At 37.8% G+C, this 20,950-nt stretch overlaps 1 protein-coding gene across 1 annotated transcript in view; it reads left to right on the top strand.

The window, feature by feature from the left end:
• Window positions 1-20,950, top strand: part of SLC9A3 (solute carrier family 9 member A3) — a 56,765-nt gene that overhangs the window by 19,532 nt on the left and 16,283 nt on the right. Inside the window, exons 2-8 of the mRNA XM_013952085.2 lie at window positions 6,005-6,307; window positions 12,636-12,796; window positions 14,806-14,884; window positions 15,267-15,444; window positions 16,347-16,567; window positions 18,477-18,679; window positions 19,503-19,592. Coding sequence (XP_013807539.1) covers window positions 6,005-6,307; window positions 12,636-12,796; window positions 14,806-14,884; window positions 15,267-15,444; window positions 16,347-16,567; window positions 18,477-18,679; window positions 19,503-19,592 — 1,235 coding nt within the window. The remainder of the gene's footprint in view (window positions 1-6,004; window positions 6,308-12,635; window positions 12,797-14,805; window positions 14,885-15,266; window positions 15,445-16,346; window positions 16,568-18,476; window positions 18,680-19,502; window positions 19,593-20,950) is intronic.

Raw genomic sequence — 20,950 nt, 5'->3', positions numbered from 1 at the left:
CCTGGGCTGCACTAGGAAGACTGTTGCCAGCAGGTTGAGGGATGTGATCCTTCCCCTCTACTCAGCCCTGGGGAGGCCACATCCAGAGTGTGTCCAGTTCTGGGCTCCCCAATACAAGAGAGACATGGAGCTACTGGAGCGAGTCCAGCAAAGGGCTTCTAAGATGAAAAAGGGACTGGAGCATGTCTCATATGTGGAAAGGCTGCAAGAGCTGGGCCTGTTCAGCCTGCAGAAGAGAAGACTGAGGGGGGATCTTATTAGTGCATATAAATATCTGAAGGGAGGGTATAAAGAGGATGGAGCCAGACTCTTTTCAGTGGTTCCCAGCAATAGGACAGGAGGCAACAGGCACAAACTGAAACACAGGAAGCTCTGTCTGAACATGAGGAAAGACTTCTTTACTGTGAGGGGGGTAACAGAACACTGGAGCAGGTTGCCAGAGAGGCTGTTGAGTCTCCATCCTTGGAGATATTCAAAAGCCATCAGGACAGGGTCTTGGGCAATGTGCTCTAGGTGACCCTGCTTGATTGGGGGGTTGGACTAGATGATGTGCAGAGGTCCCTTCCAACCTCAACTGTTCTGTGATTCAGTGGTATTTGGCTATATTTCTCAAAATTATTCAGGCAGGGTAAGATAGATTTTTCCATGTGTGATATTAGAATATATTTCAGATTTATTATCATTTTTTAAAGTAATAACATATATTTCTTCTGCAGAAGACACGACTGTAAAAACTGCATGAAGTGCAGGAGCCAAATAGGTTTTAAATAGAATTCCCTCTTTATTAAGCTAAGAGAGATAAGATAAGATAAGAAATGAAAACTTTACGCTTGCCAGGCAGAATCCAACTGCATGGAGATGTTTAGAAGATAGTTTTCCCTTTGGGCAGGGTATTACTTTGTGGGATTTCTTAAAGCCTTTGTGGCGTTTTCTTAAGTAGCTGCCATGTGGTGCCATTATAGGAACCTGATTATTTACGACTTTAAAGATACTATTGTTATTAGCATCTCTGCAAAGAGAATGCAAATAATCACTAAGTAAGAGCTCTCATCTTGGTCATTGGTAAGTGTTCTCACAAGGCCAGCAACCTTCTCTTACAGAGAATCAAGTTTTGGATCTTGTGTTAGCGGGACTCATGGCTTGATCTAATATGATAACTTCAACCTCCTAAGTGAAAATAAGAAGTCAAAACCATAGACTAATGGCACACTAATAGTGCATATTTAGATCCACTAGCAAAAATGCAGATAGTAGATCCTGCACCTGTCACTGGGAGTGGTAGGAGGAGCTGAAAAATGTCTGCAAATTCATTTCTATGCTTCTGTGTGAACTACTGAAAGCTTAGGTCCGAAAAAATAGGATAAAAATCTTTCTGTAACTTAAACTCTATTGTGATTCCTTGGATTTTATCCAAAGATACATGGAAATAAACTTCAACAGAGAATTAGTAGTATTGTTATAAGTCAGTTCCTGATTTTTCAGGATCATATGTTGTATATTGTTCACACACAGTAGATTTTGTGACTGGCTGGGACAGCGATACTATCTGAAAAATTTTATCAGTGTTTTCTGGGCCTTGATTTTCCACCAACAAAGTTAATGGGAGTTTCATCAGTTACTTACAATAGTGCTGGAGCAACTGTATAAATCCAGAAATTAAACCATATATCAAATAGGTAGTTCTGTTAGAGACAGTTTGGAAAGAAATATGGGAAAATCCTACTTCTAAAAGCTTTTGTTTTTATGTCTACAAATAGTAAGTGACTTGAGCATGAATTTTACATTCTCTGTTCTTTATTCTTGTTATTGTTCTTTATTCTTGTTAACCAATCCTTTGTGTCTTCATTTTATTTAGTGAATGAGAAAAAAAGGTTATTCTGTTGAATCACTTCCTGCAAAGCAGTCTCAGATGGTGTCTTAGAAAGCAACAGACAGTTCACTGAATGCTCTGAATTCCACTGTAGGATTTCATCTAAGTTACTGCATTCTTAAAAAGTGATTAAAAATAACTTATTTCTCAAAGTATATTTCTTTCTTTGAGTCAAAAGAAACTGGATCCAGCTATAAAATCATGGGTTGTTATTTTGTTTTGTTTTCTTTGTCAGACATTTTCAGTGTCACAGTCCCCTTCCTTGGATCTCAAAGGCAGTGTCAGGAAAAGTTTTAACAGGAAGTTTATACTATGTAATTGTTTCTTAACTTTGTAGAAAGCTTCTGCTGATGCTCAGCTTGAATCTAAACACAGTTTACACACTAGCCAGTCCAACCCGTTTTCAAGCTGGGCTTAGCATGTACCAGATAAAAGGCATATGTTTAACTTTTTCATCAAATACTATTCCTAGACTGATGTACATAAAGTCTAAATTATGAAGCAGATCTCAAGATTTCCCTGTGGATTGTTATTTTCCTTATGCTATGGACTGGATATTATTTTTCTTTCTTTCCTTGCTCTTTTCCCCCTCCTCATTAAAATACATTCATCTAGTTTTCAGCATTAACAGCACTGAAAATAGACTTCATTTCCTCTCTGGGGCCAGCACAGAGCCAGGTGTCTGAGCAGCCTGGCATGTGATCCTTGCTGGTGTCTGCAGAGCTGCTGTAAGCTTCTTTCACAGCAGTAGAATTAGACTGAGCCTCTTGCCCACAATTGCTGGATTGTGTTTTACTCCTGAATCAGGTGAAATATTTAATCATGGTAGATAGGTAGATGTAACTAAAGCTTCTGATACTTTTACTTTGTAATGGGCACATGCTTCATTTTGTGGGCCAATTCCTGCATCTCTGCAAAGTTGGTAAAGGCCAGCTTTATGAGAGGAATGTACTGGCCTTATCTCTGCTTGTAACTGACTCCATGTGTAGCAGGGACATAACTTCAGGACAAGGAACTGTTAAAAAAATTAGAGGGTGAATTTGAAATTAATCTATGTCTATAATATTCTGTAAATACAAAAACTAATCATAATGCACAACCTGAAGTATGGTACTTTTATTGAATGTAATTCATGCACACATCCAGAAGAGAAAAAATCAGTCACTGTAAGTTAAAATATGAATTCAAACATCTGATATAAGTTTCAGTCACATCACAATCTAAAGTTATTCCATTCAATTGCATCACTATTGGTATTTCCTTTTACATATTTCCAAGTTCATAGACACCATGATTCTGCTAATCATACTGAGTACTATCTGCCTGCAGAGGTATCTAGGCAGTTACTGTGAAGCAAATCTGGTCTAGAGTTCAGAATTAGACTGTGTTTGGGCCAAATGCAGAAAAACAAAGGGAAGGCGCTTCCCTCACTTCTCTTTTTTTGGATTTGCCAGTATTAGAGCCCTGTTTCATGCAGCAATTCCCTATCCCCAGCCTGCATTCTTAAGCTAACAGAGTAGGAGAGTTTATTGCTCTTACTATACAGATCTGGTACAGTTCATCAGATTGGTGTTATGGGGAACACAGAAGGATGTGGGAGTTACGTAGCTGATTCACTGGGAACATGCAGCACCTAGCTTTTAGGAGGAGACTGTTATAAGCAAAAACAGGTTGGCTTTCCAGCACTTACTGGAAAAAACTGGTTCTTGATTATAAAGGTGAGAATTGTACAGAATATGAATTTTTAGCTGAAGGCCGTCAAGCTTTTTCCCAACATCTAATTCTGAAAAGTCTGCACAGTTTTGTTCTAAACTTTTAACTTCAACATCTTGTAGTCATGGCTTATCTGCAAACATAGCAATAGGAAAAACAGACTCAGATTAGTAAGACTAGCTCAGCAACATTCATTTTCAGGGATAAGGAGGTTATCCCTTCTCTGTGAGGTGATAAATTAGTTGATAATTCACTGACTGGAAATTCAAGGAACTGAGGGAATAACACTAGTAAAGGCTTTTGAAAAATTGAATACTTGTGGCTAGTTGATTTTCTTTTTACTTTTTCTTTTCCTTTTTGGCAGGCCCAAGGCAAGGTAGAAGAGATTTTATTATAAAGATAGGAAACTAACTGTGAACACCACAGTGTTTCTCTGAAGTGTTATTCAGCTATTGATAAATGACCCAGATGTTATAGAAAACTGGCAGGATTTAGCCAGCTTTACTGGATGCAGTTTGCTTCTGTGTCTGATTGCTGTCGTCTTAGTTCCACTCTGGTCTCATCTGCATACACAAGAGTAAGATATGTTCTAACATGAATTAATTTTCAAGTCTTGTCTATGAACACTTAGGAACATCTACACCAGCGCTCATCATGGGGGGGACATTGGTATAGGTCTACTCTGATGAGTCCATGGAGGTTGTACAACTACTAGGTGCTAGTATAATGATGGACAATGTTCCTAACATTGTTTGTACAAATGCAGCCATGGTGAAGACAGACACCTCAGGAATGGGGCCCTTAAAACACTCTGAAAGGTAACTAGTAAATGTTTCACTAGAACAAATACTTGGCTGGGAGATTCTGAGGGAAAACAATGGTCTTTGAGTAAAGTACCCTGTTCTAACACCTCTGCATAGTCATGGGGAAGATTCTTCCACTATATCTTAAAAAGCTGGAATGCTTAATGACCGATTCTTGTCTGAACTAGTTTTGAGCTAACTTGGATTAGAGTTGTAAAAGCTTCAACACTTCAACACATCAGGAGAAACTTTTTGGGTTTTGATGGAATTTTCTTCATATATTGAAACTCACATTTTCAATACAAAGCCATACATAAACTCCAATGTATTGGGTCAGTATCACAAAGTGTCAGAGTTTGGGCCACCTGAGTCATATCAACATTTAAGACAAACTGAAGAAAAAGCTCACATAAATGCTAAGGAAGTTAACTGTGTGAAACCACCTATGCTTCCTTACTGTCAAACACCTTTGTTGCCTCCTCCTTTTTCATGTTCCATCTTTCTCAGGAGCTTGACTTCTCTCTGTTCTCCTTCCTGCTTTTTTTTTTACACCTAACATGTATTCTATAAATACATGTTGCCATATACATATATACACACTCTTGCTTGTGTTCTATCATCTTGAACAGTCCATTTTTCTCTCTTGGCCTTGTCATCTTTCCATCTCTTTAGATTCACCCATGGAATTCTATGTATTTTTCTCTCCCTCTGATTATTGGTTAATTTAATAGTCTTACCATACCATTACATGTTATTCTTTAATACACACAATATACTGTCCATCTGCTATATTACTACATTTTAAATCCTACTGTAAGAAACAAATTTTAAGACAGCATTTACACAAAAGGAGGTAGCTTCATGCAGAACTGTTCACCATGAATATATCTGTATATAGAGAATGCAGAATAGGAGATACAACTTTCCCACTAAAGCTCCAGTTCCTTCAGAAAGCCTCTGAATTAACTGAAATCCTTGCTGGGGAAATTTTGAGGAAAAGAGCCAGCAGGGATTTCCCATGTTATCAGCTCCATTTTGCTCTTGCTGCAGGCTATGTTGTAATGTAATATTCTTCATAAATTTACCAAGATTTGTCTTGAAATTAATACATTTTTTGGCATTCTTCTTCTCCCATCCTTCAATAAAGCTATTATTATACAGCTTATTTTAAGACAAATGTTAGGAGGTTAGATGTATATTTTAGATATAGAAATGAATCATATAGTCATAAATTTCCAGCACTTTTACCATTTCTTGCAGTCTTGCACTTACTGCTTTGCAAAGAACACTATCTTTCCCTAAAACAAATCTTGCATAGCAAAGACAATCCAACAAAAGAAACATATATAATGGAATGTTGCTTTCATATAAGCCGAAATGTGAATTAAAAATGACTTCTGAATATAATCTTAAAATCAATCTTTTTCTTTCATTTTATAAATAGGTGGATTCTGGGTTCTGATACAATCTGTATCCCATGCATTTCATTCATGCTTTGAGGTCTAATAGTAATAAAAGCAGCGAGTGTGTATGCAGTCAAAATTCCCAGCTAACAACAGTTCTGTCAAATTGTTTCTTCACTCCAGTTCTAACACGTTGTTTTCCTTTTCCACTGCAGTTTTCCACTTGTCCCACAAAGTCACTCGGGTGGTTCCAGAGAGCGCTCTGCTGATTGTTCTTGGTCTCTTCCTTGGTGGCATAGTATGGGCAGCAGACCACATTGCCTCCTTCACCCTTACACCAAATGTATTTTTCTTCTACTTACTGCCCCCCATTGTTTTGGATGCTGGATATTTTATGCCAAATAGATTGTTCTTTGGAAATCTTGGTTCCATCCTTCTGTATGCTGTCATTGGGACAGTCTGGAATGCTGCCACCACTGGCTTATCGCTCTATGGTGTCTACCTGACGGGAATAATGGGTAAGTTTCTTCTGTTAAGGCACAACTGTGAATGCTAATGGATGCCAGCTATTGGAGTAGGGTGATACTTACGCTTAACAAATTTTTTCAGTAGAAAAATGCAATTTTAACTGGAGAAATTTGTAATATTTTTAACCAAATTTCAGAATGATCTGAGAACTCTTCTCTGAAGCAAGCACAAAAGGGACTTGAACTTAAGTCTCTCATATTTCCCTGTCCTAAATTATGTGTGTGTACACTCTCAGGATCAAGCTCAAGATTCATCTTGCTAATGACAGAAACACACTCTGAAGGGCTTGTTTCTTTCTTCTGTGAAACAGCCTTCAAAGTTACTGTGAAATGGAACTGCCTTCCTTCAGACAGAGCTCATATTAAGTAAGCAATAGCTGTTGAGTGTGTATGTATGCATGACAGATCTGTATTTTGTCTTCTGAGGCTAGAAACTGTAAGTGAAGCCTTAGTAGCACAAGCGAAGGCCAAGTAGTCCATGTGAGAAGTCTTCCTTGTCTTCACTGTCCTACGGTATCATGGGTTGCTGGAAGAGGCACAGAACAGCAATTTTTAATCTTCTCTGCAGGTGTGGTGTGCACATAAGCTGAACAACAGTAATTCACACTACATGGGGGCTGCACATGTTTCAAAACAGGTATCCTATCCATGCTTTTTAGTGCCTGTACTGAAGAAGCTCAAGAGCCTTTCTAGTACAAAAGGAAATTTTCCAAATTGTCTTAGGTCAGCGAGTTCAAGAAGGTCCTGACAGGGCACACCCAAGTGCTGCTGAGAGCTGTACCAATGTGGTGCTGCTGTGCCTATTCACTCCACCCATCTGTCCTTGGCATTCAGCCCTGAGGCCCCCGACTGAGTGAGTGGCCCCAAGGAGCCAAGATTTGTGTTATGATGTACAACAGGGCCATCGGCAAGTCATGGGGCTGCTCTCTAACCACAGTGATGCAAAACTGACTGCGAGTGATTTACCACATGCTGCCTTTTCAGTCCAGATAAAAAGAGTGCCTCAAATGTCAGAAGTTGACAACAGTGCAGAGAAGAACATTTTTGTCAGGAAGAATTAAACTATCTGCTGATTATTATAGAAGCTAAGATAGTAAAGTTTCGTCCCACCTTCCAGCCTGAAAAACTGCTCCCAGCATCCAGCATAGGGAAGCAGCATAATTTTGAAACAGAGCATAAAATTGGGCCACCTTTTCCGTCCATTTTAAGGGGAACCTGTGACTAAATTTCTTGTCCTTATTAGAAAATCCTAATCTGGAAGAACTGTGCCACAGATTTGGTCATATGAGATTCATCTTGCATAACCTTAGATGTTTATAATGTAGACATTTATGGTTAATTTAATCTACATTCTAGGTATTTACCTTATTAGGAGATAAATCATGTTTTGTAAGTAACAGTTTTTCCTAGTAAAATATTAGGGTGACTAGCTCCAATGCAGGCACTATCGACATCTAAAGGTAGGTGAGAATTTTAAATGCTTTCACTCTGTAGATGTAATATAGGTTTTCTTTAAGAAAAGGTCTATGAATTTGATTGGTTTGTTCGAAAAATGTACCATTGATATTTCAATGGTCCAGTCAATAAAGGTGTTCACTTCAATACTTTGTAAAGCAGTGTCCAGATGAAAAATCAAAGATTTCTGTTGTCTGAGCTTAGTAAAGGAAAATGAGAAAGCAGTTCAGTTGTTAACATCTCAGAAATAAAGATGATTTTCTTGCAAATGAAATCCCAAAGGAGATGGAAACTATATTCTCTCTGAGGATCTGGTTTTATGTCACACTTGAAATAGTATATGGACATATTTATATTGCTTTTTGACTTTATAATGAAAGTAGATAGGCATGCAGGCAAGGTTTAGGGTTTTTTAAGATTTGTTAGACTTTTTTTGAAAAAAAAAAGGTCTGTGATTATCCATGACACTGCTTGGTATCCTGAGTTGCATTTTACCTGTACTAAATGGAATGAGATGTGAGTAAATGTTCTTAGGAAACACAAAAACATCTCTCAAGCCATGCTGTGTAACAGCTAATCTGTCATCCAGATTTAGCCGTATCAATAAATGTATATGTCCCATCTTAATTTAGTTTTATTTTTCTCCCATTTCCTTTCTGTTTCCCCCTTCCCTTCAAATCACTTATGACTGCAAAGAGTGCCTTCTAAGAGTAGAGAGGACATAACCAAACAGTGCTGTCTTCTCCATTCAGGAATATTCAGAATGGATTTCAACTTCTCAGTCAGAACCACTCAAGAGGAAGGGGAGTCTATAACTCCCAGGAAATCAATGAAAGACAGCAAGAAAAGCAAGCTTCTTGGCAGTGTGCTTACATGCTCCCTGCAGAAGCCTGCATCTCCTCCGGAATATTTTGGGGAATCTACCAGTCAGTAAAACAGTTCAGAACCCACTGAAGCAATAGCAAAGAAAGGTGTGAACTCTCCTGTCACCTTCTATTAAACTCATTAAGGTCTTATCACCTACGAGGCCAAATGATGACACTTTAAAAATGTAATAATTAACAATTTGTTCATAACTACAGCAGCTGATATAGTGAAGAAGTTGGGACTGAAGTTTTACAGGGAAGGAAAAAGGTAAGGAAATCCTGAAGAGAGATACAAAGGGAATAGAGAGAAAAAAGATGACAATGGGAAATGGAGAAGGAGAAAACAAAAAGCATATCATTAAAAACTAGTGTGATTTTCCACATAGTGATGTTCAGTACGGCAGTAAATTGCCAGCTAAACAAAAATAGATTGGACAAAGATTTCTTTCTTTAAATATCCAAGTTGTTTTTGTTTTGGTAGATTCATGGAACAATTTAAATGATCACCAAAGATATTTTTATTAACATCTTGTTCTGGAAAATATAATGAATAATAATTACTATTTAAAATGTGTCGATAAAAATCACAAAAGGAGAACTATGGATCACTTTATGGAATATGAAATTGAAAAGTCAAATGTTTTTCTGAAAATTTTATTTGAGGTGAAAAAAACGTTTCTCTCTTGCTCTCCTCCCAATCCTTGAACAATTCTTGACTAACTGTAAAAGCTATATTTGATGATTGCACGTTCTGCTTCATCATTATGCAAATCTGTCAGTGACAGTATATACTGCAACTCTGAGCTTATAGTTAAACAGTCGAATCCACACCCACCACAGGTCACAACTAAAGCTCTACAAACTAAAAATATGGAATGTTAACCATGGCAAAATATAAACTTACATGCCTGACAGCTTTCCATGTTTAGAATGAGATCACTTGAGTGTTAATTAATATAGTGTGTGGACCTTTCTCTATTGACAAGACATATTATAACCTCCTAATTCTCATTTCAATTATGGAAAAGGCCAGAGGAGTCTCTTCCTGATTCAAACTGTGTCATTCTTCAGCAAAGCTAAGTAGGACTTCAAAATATGTACCTGATACATACCTACTAACCCCCTAAATGCACTGTGTTGATCCCCAAGATGGTAGCAAGAACTGGATTCAACACTTTGTGAAAAGTTGTGCTATTGTGCTGAAGATGTGAGAATATTGAGTTATTTAATTTTTAGGAGAGTTCATAGCAGCCTCTGGTTGAGGTTCTAGGAGATGTTTTTGTTTCTACATCACTTTGTATATAATTTGAGTGAATAACGTTAAAAGTAATATCACTAAAATGTAAGAATGTAAGAATGTCTATCCACTATAGACTAAGAGGTACTAAAAAAAATTACTTCTAACTCTACTGTGGAATAGGCCTGTACTAGTTTATTTAAGACTGACCAGATATGAGAGCAGTTAATCCAAATTGGGTTACATAGATATCCTACATAAATAAATAGAAACAGTTCTTTATTTACACTTAACATCCTTACAACTAATTTGCAGAAAGAAAAAGAGAGAAGGTAATAGTAACAAGGAAATCCTTCTTTAGAAGTGAAATAAAAAGAACAGCACCTTAACTATTTACTAACAGCTACTGTGGCCCTTCTGCATTCACTGGATAGGAGGAAGAATCTAATCCTAAATCTTGCTGTCTGGTTCCACCTGAGCATCTGCTGTAAAACTAACACACGCAGCAGTGCTATCTGCACTGGAATAACTGTGGTTGTGACTAATGCTTACAGAAGTTGTTCTTGTACAATCTAGGTCACGGTGGCAATGTGCTGGGTGTGGGTGGAAGTCTTAAATTGGGCCCAGCAGCCTTACCTCACTCAGGTGTCACCATTGTCAGCAGTCACTCCAGACTCTGGAGAGCTGAAGGGGGCAATGGTCATGTACCACTTGGAAATAACTTGCATTATTCATCTAAGTAAAAGTCTGGTTTAGCAATCCCGTGTCTTTTGACACTGTTTTGTACGAATTATAGATGTGTCCTGAGCTTTCCATAAATATTTGCTCACTAGCTTTGCAACTCTTCCAAGAATGTACCAATGATTATAATTGGTAACATATAAAAAAGATAAGCAATCTCAGTGAGCCCATTTATTTTAAAAGCTTATGTTCTATTGTGCCCTGATATCTGATAGTTATTGTCAATGGGCTTGTACCTTTCTTAAGCATGGCAAAGAAGGACAAGTCTTGGTGGAATCATTACTTAGATTCAGGTTCAAGGCTGTTCTCAGAATTTTTGGCACAGACTCCAGTACACTGCCTGAACATCTCTCCCACAAAAATGGAGAGTTTCAGTCCTCCTTGTTCACAGCCCACTAAGTCCAAGAGTGGACAACACAATCTCTCTTTTTGAAAATACAGAATAGCCATATATACGTGCAAACTAGGGGTTTATGTTCTCAGGACCTTACCAGAGTCATTATAAACTGTACAGAAAACATTGTATATGCCCTGATTGGCAGAGAGCAGTTAAGAGAATATCTGCTTCTACACTCTCCCAAATTGTGGGCCATTATTGTGTACAACTGGGTGTTGTCTACTCCTGTTTCCAGCTTCCCCTGTTAAGTGTTCTTCTGAGTAAACATGTCCATTCATTTTGTAAAAAAAAGTATTTGGAATCTAGTTTCTCCTTCAATTGCCTTCCAAGCACAAAACATTCTGGATTTGAAAAATTACCTCGTAAGAGCTCTTGCTGAAGGAGTGGCCATGATGTTCTGGTGTACCTATCAAACAATATTGATCCTTTGGCTAGGGCTACTGACTGTTCATTGTGTGACCGATGCTTCCAAACCATTTAATCAGATCCGTTTTTCCCTCATCCAGAGAAATCATGCCTGACACAGCTGCCTATTATTTTTTGGGCATGAGCCTCTGCACTGTGTTCTCATGAATGAACTCTCAGCATATCTGTGCTTTGCTCTTTCTCATATAATTTTGGGCTTCACCACCACTTAATGAACCTTGCTTCCTCCTCCATCCATTAATGAATACAAAGGGAATTTTCCTGTTCTCTACCCTTGAAAAAAATCTGTTTTCCAGAAAAAAAAGCCTGGGGTCCCATTCTTGATTGCATGAAAAGGGTAAACTTTGCAAGATCTTTAGGAAGTTGAGCAAAGTCATTTTTGTGGCTCTCCCTTTTCTGATACTCTTAAAAGGATAGAGATGACATTCTGTTTGAATATATTTTCTTTGTTTCCATAACAGAAAAAAATGATTCTGACTAACAGAAGACAAAAGCTAATGAAATAAATACTGAGTTACGTCTTTACCGTAGTTTTGCAGTTCCAAAACTTTTGAAATCATTGCCAAACACCCTTCGAAATTCCTCAGAGGCTCCAAAACAGCTGCTGAGGTTGTACATTTTAGTCCTTCATCTTATTCTGTGGTCCACTTGCAGACCATTTAACAGTGGCTTCATGAATCATAATTTAGGAACACCTGGCTTAAGTAATTTCATGCAGCTATCAATAAATGTCAGCTTGAATGAGGAGGTCAGAAATGCTGTTTAAAGACAAAAACTGTACTGAGTGTACATATGAGCCCCCTGTAGGGGGTCTTGTGACCAAGTAGGCAGGTCTTAGTGACCAAGAGTCAAATTTGGGCTATGGCTAAAGAATTTTGGAACATTTAGTCCAGGACTACTGGTATATTCCTCTTACCATCTTGTCAGCTCTCAGTTATCCTAGGGTAATTTACTCAAGTTAGATAAACCATACCACAGGCAAATACAAAGCCAGTTCAGATCAGTTCTTGTAGCTTGCAGGATACAACGTGACATGATGCTGTACTTGTAAAGTAGTTTCTGTGCTGTGCTTCCCAGCTGATGTCTTAGGATCCATGTTTTCAAGGATTTCACATTATCTGTAATATCCCAGCCCCCCATTACTAGAGATAATGTGGAGCTGATAATGCTTATACTTTGCTTGCTTTGTTTTTGAAGGCCACCTGGATATTGGACTGCTGGACTTTCTCCTGTTCGGCAGTTTGATAGCTGCAGTGGATCCTGTAGCTGTTCTGGCAGTGTTCGAAGAAGTCCATGTCAACGAAGTTCTATTCATCATTGTTTTTGGAGAATCACTTCTGAATGATGCTGTAACTGTGGTACGTAAATTATATATCCAAAAGTCACCCAATTCCAGAGGGTTTCTTATGAAGTACATTCTCCCCTTAAATGAAATGGTGTACCATTTGTGTGTATCTACTCATAGGCTAGTCTAGCCTAGCTCATGGTGTTCTCTGTCTTACTTACAAACACTGTGTTGCAAAGATTAAATACTCGAACACGTAAGTTATTTGGAGCCATAAGTCACATAATAATATACATATTCCCAGTCTGTGTGAGTGTAATAACACTTAAAACAAAGTTTCTGGTGAGTATGTTTTATTTGCCTTCCCTATTCAAAGAAGAGATTTTAAAACTTTCTTTGTTTTTACTTTTTAATACACATACTCTTTTCTGCCTATTTCCTTTACATCCTTAATTTATACGCATAACTTAGATATATAGACAGTGGGAGATAAGAGTACTCCCTGAAGTGCTTGTGCCTGTCCCCTCTCTTACTTCAGTCAGATGCTTATCAAATGGATATACATCAAAAAGTCAAACAGGGAAAACTGGTGGGACATTTTAGAAAGTTCTAGTTTGTTTTGTCTTGGTAGCTTGTTGCTTTCTGGTTTTCCATTCTGAAAAAAAAAGGAAAAAAAAGACTTAAACCTGCCCCAAATTTCCACTGATGTTTTTATTTTGATTGAAACAGTTCTTTTAATGCAAATTTTTTCTCACAATAAGATAGTCACCAGTTCTGCAGTAGGGTTTTAGTTCGCAGGGACTAGGAAGTCTTATGGCAGAAGGATGCTGTATGACTGACTCACTATACAGTTTCCCTTCTCTTCTTGGATCATCTCCCATTACCTCTCCTGCATATCTTCAAAGGAAAGTAAGACACCTTCAGCAGGCTCAGTGATTGATTTTTTGCAGCCCAGCCAGCTAGGCACTGCAAGGTCACTGGCAGCAGCTTAACTGTTCACATGTTTTTGAAAATCCCATTTGGGACCTCCAGAGAAACATAATTGTCTTTAGAAATGTCTCATTAACACTTTTGAGGTACTACCAGAAACAAATATTAAAATAATCTCCTGATGAACTGAAGTATCAATATCACTACCTTTCAGAAAGAAAGGACTTTCTGTTACTGCAAAATGAATAAAAACACTCACTCTACAAGTAAAAGAAGTTTGGCTGTTTGTTGGAGAGAATCCAGAAGGGAATGGTAAGCAGGATCAAGAGTTAGAAAGCATAGCCTATGAGAAAGTTTGAAACAACCGGAGTTGTTTATCTTGAAGAAAGAAAGACCGGAGGCTGGGAGAAGAAAGTGGATGATGTAGCATTTTTTAAATGTAAATATGTAAAAGACTGCTGTTACTGAATAAGAAAGTATCCTGTTCTCCACAGCTGGGGTATATATGGTAAGTATTAATGAGCTCAGAGTGCAACAAGGAAAGCAGAGCACGCCATAGTAAAGCTCTCCTCCATCACTGGAGGTCTTTAAGAACAGGTTAGAAAAACACTTGTCAAGAATGATGCTCATACAAGCAGATCACATCCTGAGTCAGTGGTATGGATTAGATGACTTCTTCACTTTCAGCACTACCACTGTCAGTCAATTTTGAAAAACTTTAGTATAATTTATTATAGTTTATTCACTTTTATGCTCAACTGATTTCATGTATGTTCAATGTATTTCAATCCAGTCTCTTATGAGGTGTCATTATTCAGGCAATAAAAAAAAATTGCCAAAAACTGGGATTTTAGAGTGATAAGCACTTTAGAGAACCCTTAGACATCTAGATTTAACCACCCATCTTATAGATAGAAATCATGTTGAAAGAAGAAATGGAAAGGGTTTTTGTTTGTTTGTTTGTTTTCTTTCTATTACACTGTATTTTTTCCATTCTGCAAATTCAAAAAATCTGCAAAATCTTCTCCCTCCACAAAGAATTTCCCTCAGTCATAAAAAATTTCAGAATTCATAATTTTGGGGCCCATAACGAGATAATTTAACAGGCTTAACTCAGGAGCAAATACTAAATGAGTCTACTTTTCTTTTCAGGTGCTGTACAATGTGTTTGAATCTTTTGTTGCAATTGGACCAGAGAACGTGACGGGGATTGAATGTGCCAAAGGCATAGGTGTGTTGTGTTGAATTCTGCATCATGTCATTGACTTTTAAACAAAGTATAATTATTGCTCTATCAGTAAATGTTATTTTTCAGTCCATGCCCTTATCGCTCATATTCACACAGTCCTGTGGCATATCCTAAGAGAACAAACCTAAAATAATGTCTCAGGAGAATAAATAAGTGACTATGTGGGAAGCTTGAGAGGATTTGTTTTATTCTGAGGAGAATCAATAGATATGGAGTTCAGCTGTTAAGACCACCAAACTTGATGGCTATTTTTGAAGTGTTCTCCAAAATTTTCTCTGATTTGCTGGCCATACAATAGAAGAAACAATATAGTTCAGACCATTAGATTTCTACTGTTTAAGCTGTGTTTGTTTTTGCATTTCAGTGTCATTCTTCGTGGTGAGCCTGGGTGGGACACTGGTTGGCATTTTCTTTGCATTCCTGCTGTCATTGGTCAGTCGTTTCACCAAGCACGTTAGAATCATTGAACCTGGATTCGTGTTTATTATTTCCTACCTGTCCTACCTCACAGCAGAGATGCTTTCTCTTTCTGCCATCCTTGCGTAAGTCCCCTTTTTGTTATTTTCTGTGAAAGGGCTGAGAAGGGAATACAGTTTTTAAAAGCATGGAAAGGAAATACCTAAATTATAGAGGGAAGCTACAGAATATGACACTCACAGAGCTTGTGCTGATTATTAAAGTCTTTGGTTTGCAGTAGATTATAGTTTGCATATACTATCATTATTCAGCCTTGAAAAGGAATGCAAGTTTTCTAGTATCTGCTGTTCAACATGTGAACTTCCTTTGCAAAATATAGACCTGATAGACCTGACAAATATAGACCCTTTATGAGTAATAATACTTCAATAACTAACAGTTGTCCATTCATATTGACATTTTTCCATATAATCTGTAATTAAAACCATCATTTTCTAAGACATTGTGTGACAGAATGTCCATTATCTGCTGCTCTCACTGTCTGGACTGGCCTTTTTGATTTTTGAGCATTTTGAACAACTAGATTTTTTATTGTTCTTAATTTGTAAACTTTAAAATTTTCTTCATATGGCCAATTACCAATGGGATCAGTCAAACAGAACTTGGTTTCAGTTTGCCTAAACCTTGTCTGTTTTGGCTTGAGTCCCACTGTGGTCTTTCTTACTACTGTATCCCTTGATTTGTAGCATACCTTTCTCCTCAGTTTTGCTTGCCATGCTTGTAGATGTTACAATGAGTATCTTCAAAATCTGAAAATCCTACTGCAAAACTTCAGATCTTTTGGGGTCACCTCGGAGTGATTATTTGGGGTATGCTCTTTGCCTAGATTAGGCTCCACAATGGATCCTGAGTGTGTTTTTTCTTAAGAATTAATGGTGGGTTTTTATCACTATATGATGGACTAGGTAGAAAGAACATTAAGTGTTACAACAAGTATTTTTTGAACAACTGATGGTTTTCTTTCTAGGATAACCTTCTGTGGCATCTGCTGTCAGAAATATGTCAAGGCTAACATATCTGAACAATCTTCTACAACTGTAAGATATACCATGAAAATGCTGGCCAGTGGAGCAGAAACTATTATTTTCATGTTCTTGGGAATTTCAGCTGTAAATCCAGAAATCTGGACTTGGAACACAGCTTTTATACTGCTGACTCTGGTCTTCATCTCAGTATATAGAGTCATTGGTAAGGAGGCAATCTTCCTCCTGTCCTTATATTGTGGTGCTGTGCAATCACACATTCTTTGGCCAAAAAGGATTTGTATTACCAGGCCTGTCCTTTTTAAAATATCCCATTGATTCTACTTGAAGCTAAGGTTGTTGCTGGGTTAGGAGGATAGATGTTTATAGTAAGCTTCATCATATGCTGAAAATATAGTAGGATTTCACTTCTGAAGACCTGAATAGCCTAGTGGTTAACAGGAATCGCCCAATGGCTAACCTTTGTTGACCAAACACATGGCATTGGCAAATTCTCTTGGTGAATTGAACTTTGTTCTTTAACTTACAGCCTAACAAAAGACTTGTGAGTCCTGTCAGCCATCTCATTCCTTCAGCTCCTTCAATTTGGAAATAAAGAGATTGTGTTAAGCTAATTTTCTGCTTGACTTCAGGTTTGAGACACAGTGATGTAAAATCGTACACAATTACACTGCAGGTTCTCTGGCTTAAGAAATAATGCCCAGAGACTAGTTAAAAACAGAGTAAACAAGACTGTGGCAGGTAGAGATTACCTACTGTCATTTTACTGGCTTTATATAAGTTTGTAAACATTGCAAAATAGAGGTGATGATTTGTTCTATTATTTAACCACTGTTTTGTGAAATAGCAAATGGCTTGAAATAGCAAAAAGGCATAGAATGAAGTACTTCTTGAGAATAACACACATAGTGATTTGGTGTACATACTTATATCTAGGAATAAATTAAACAGGATCACTTGCCTGTCTGTCTTGAATATCTGAATTGAATGTAAATAAAAGCTAAAACCCCTCACTACCTGGCAGTTTTCCCAGACTCTGTATTGTTATTCTGACTGGAGATTCCTGGGCTTCTTGAAGGGCCTAGCCCCCCATCCTCCTTTTTAAGTAGTTTGTAGCCATTGTTCAGTTAGTTACCTCTCAGTAGCCACTGATGTGTGTGAACTGCTCAAACAAGTTTTCAAATTGTTGACTTTGTCACTTGTTGTTGTATACCTGGAATTAGTGCTTAACAGTCTTGTACTAAAGCGTGATCGATAATTAAATAGTAAATATTCAGCAATGACAGTAAGCATCCATGGAAGTAAATAAGCTTAGACTGTGATAAATTACTAAAGACCTGATGATATTGGGCCTTATGTAATTACTGCCCTCATACCCTTGGAGAAGTCAGATTGGTGGCATGAATTTATTTTCCAGGTCCCATCCACCAGAAGCCTTGCTTTCAGTGATATGCTTTTCACTTCCCTTAGCACAAGTTCAAAGTGCTCTAAAAAGAGGGATAACTTTCACACTGGTCTGGCCTGCTGCAGAAGGTCATGCATGTCATGTGTAGGGCTCCTGCAGCAGGGAGCAGCTCACCTGTAGGCCCGAATATGGTGTTAGCATAAAAACACTACCCTGCATGAGGCAACAGCATGATATTTTCATGTGACTTGTAAACAGTATCACATTTCCTCTCTAAATCAACACTATTTCCACCTATTTCTCTTTTTGTTGAAAGACCCCATGCGTATCTCTTATGGTGCTAGAAATCCCTTATTTCTGAACTGTTCATTTCAAAGGACAGCACATACTTGGATCTCACCTTCCCTGCCTATGCTAGAGGAAGAAAAAACCTTGCCTCACACCAGGGGACATCTTTCTTGGGCAGCACTTTCAGCAGAGCTGCTGGATCATAGAAAAAGCTGCATCTATTTTCTTTGGTTCAAGGTAAAGGGGAAGGTACTGAGTGTGCCTGACCTCTTTGGTAGAGTAGCAGTAGTGAGGGAGAAGTAGATGCCATACAGACTGTATTATGAAAGCAGACTGGTGGTACTGTTTCTGTTACACATGGCTGAGGTTGTTGGCATTTCATAAGGATATTTCTAGACATCCTGGCTTTTGTTTTTTATAGGTGTAGTTTTACAGACATGGATTCTCAACCACTACAGAATGGTCCAGTTGGAGATAATAGACCAGGTGGTGATGTCTTATGGAGGACTACGTGGAGCAGTTGCTTTTGCTCTGGTTGCGCTTCTGGATATGAACAAAGTGAAAGAGAGAAACTTGTTTGTCAGCACAACTATCATTGTTGTGTTTTTTACTGTTATTTTTCAGGTAATTCAACTTCTCAATTATGCTTGTTGCAGGGAGAAGGAGTCCCCCCAGACTACCACATGCTTAAAGTAGTTCTCTGCTGAAGGTTGTGTTTTGTTTCACTGAACCAAAAGCATAATTAACTTCTTAATTTTAGTAACGAAGATCCTATTTTATGTTTTCACATGGCACCACAAGGGACAAAACACAATTTCCTCTGTGCTAAAAAATGTTCAGTCTAGCTTCTTGGTATTAATAGAACTCAAGTTAATATCTGATGAAGCATCCTTCACCTCTTGTGAATAGCTGTAGGGAACAGTCCTTTTTACTGGCAAGTACAATTATTACACTGATCTACCTGAACCTAAATTCTCATTTTAAAATGTAACAATAAGCAGTGGGACAAGAAAGTATTTAGCTTCCAAACACAATAGCAATTTCTGGGTGAAAAAGACATTAATGGAGATATGCCAGTATATACCAGCTCAGAATGCTTCTCAAAATTATAAAGCATATTTAACAATGTTTCACAAACTACTGATAGGTGCAGAAAATACCACATTAACTGGTATGTGAAACAATTTCACCCTTCCACTGCCATATTTTCCTGTATAAAATATATATTTTCCCACTGTTTTGTATCTTTTCAAAGCTTTCAAAGCTTTGTAACAGGAGCTGGGAGTAGTGCATTATTTTATCTCTGAAGGGGAACAGAATCGAATGAGGAAGCTTGAGAAACACCGTATAACACATAGGAAAATGTTCTTTATCTCTTTAGCACAAACCAGTTGGAGGCAATTCTAAGACAATTACTAAATGTTTCTTATCATGTTTCACTGCCTAGGGTTTGACAATCAAGCCGTTGGTGCAGTGGCTGAAAGTGAAGAAAACTGAGCATAGAGAGCCCAAACTGAATGAGAAACTTCATGGCAGAGTAAGACTTTTTAAAAAAAATATCATGGTATATTTTGGACTTTTACAGAGTGCCTTAAAATAAAAAAAAAATTAAAGAAGTTTTCTTTTTGCAAGGGGGGAAAATCAAACTGAAACTTCAAGCACAAAATCCTTCAAATGTTTTAAAAACGATCATGTAGGCTGTCATTTGTCCTTAGGTTGAGCCTGTGAGGGGATTCTCAATTGAGAAGTTCTGGGCTTTCACTTGCTAATTCCCTGGTGCTGACAGCCCTGGGGAGATAGCACAGCTGGGAATATGTTCCCTTCCCTTCAGCTAAAAGAGGAGTGATGCACTCTTGATTGTAGACAGCTAGAGCAAAGCATGTGGAAATAAGTTTATTTATCCTTCTTAAATTTTATTTATTTATGGAAGAGAGATGAAAGCAGGCTTTGTAACTTGCATATTGCATAGAATGTTAGTGTACTGCTCAGTGGAGGTCAAATATTAACACTCAAGATTAATGGCAGTATTTCTAGTCCACTTTGAATGCTTTGCGTACCTGCATTTCTTGCACATTTGAAAAGATTTTGAAACATGAGCATGAAACATCTCTTCCAAATCACTTTCACGTGACATTATAATGTAACTCAGTAAAAGAAAACATACACTTCCAAAACATATAGAGGTTAAATGTCAGAAGACTATAAGACATCTTGCATGGACTTCTTTAAATTAATAAACTCTCCAGATTTATACAGGTATCCCTGCATTGACCATTTTAAAATATTCTTGCATGAGCTCATAATTTTGTCTGTTTTCAAACTAGGGGATACCTGAAGTGAATTAGCTTAGAGATGGACAGGTACATACCAGAACATTATTTCAAGCTTGATAAGTCACTGACTCAATTAAAAAAAACCCTCAAAGGTGTCCAAAAATATATCTAGGGATTTGCTTAAGATATCTTTGGATCTATGTCTGAATATTTCTAGGCTCTGAAAATTCCCTACGGGCAGAATTCCTGCTGTGGGTTTACACTCTGTTCAGAAAGGCATCCCTAGCTATGCAGTTTTGCATCACATCTTGAAAAATTCTCCTTCTCTAGAAAAAGTTTCTCCCAGTATTACATTCATCATCATGACCCTGCACAATCTGTTTGTTTCTGAGGGGTTCTGTTCAAAGGCTACAGAGTAAATACATTATGCTTTTGTTACCCAGCAGAAAAGCTGTTTGATTTACAAATAGAGGGAATTTCCCCAGCGACACTGTTTTGGTTATCTGAAAAACAGAATTTTTCCCCCAGGTGAGGAAATACCTTCCGTCTGCATTTATGGGATATATCTTTACATGTCAGTGGGCAGTGGAGGGCTGAGCAGTAATGTTAATTCTGGCACTTT

This window comes from Apteryx mantelli, chromosome 2 (genome assembly GCF_036417845.1).
Source record: "Apteryx mantelli isolate bAptMan1 chromosome 2, bAptMan1.hap1, whole genome shotgun sequence".
NCBI lineage: Eukaryota > Metazoa > Chordata > Aves > Apterygiformes > Apterygidae > Apteryx > Apteryx mantelli.
The sequence above is the reverse complement of the archived record's forward strand: the minus strand, read 5'-3'. Positions and strand labels throughout refer to the sequence as shown.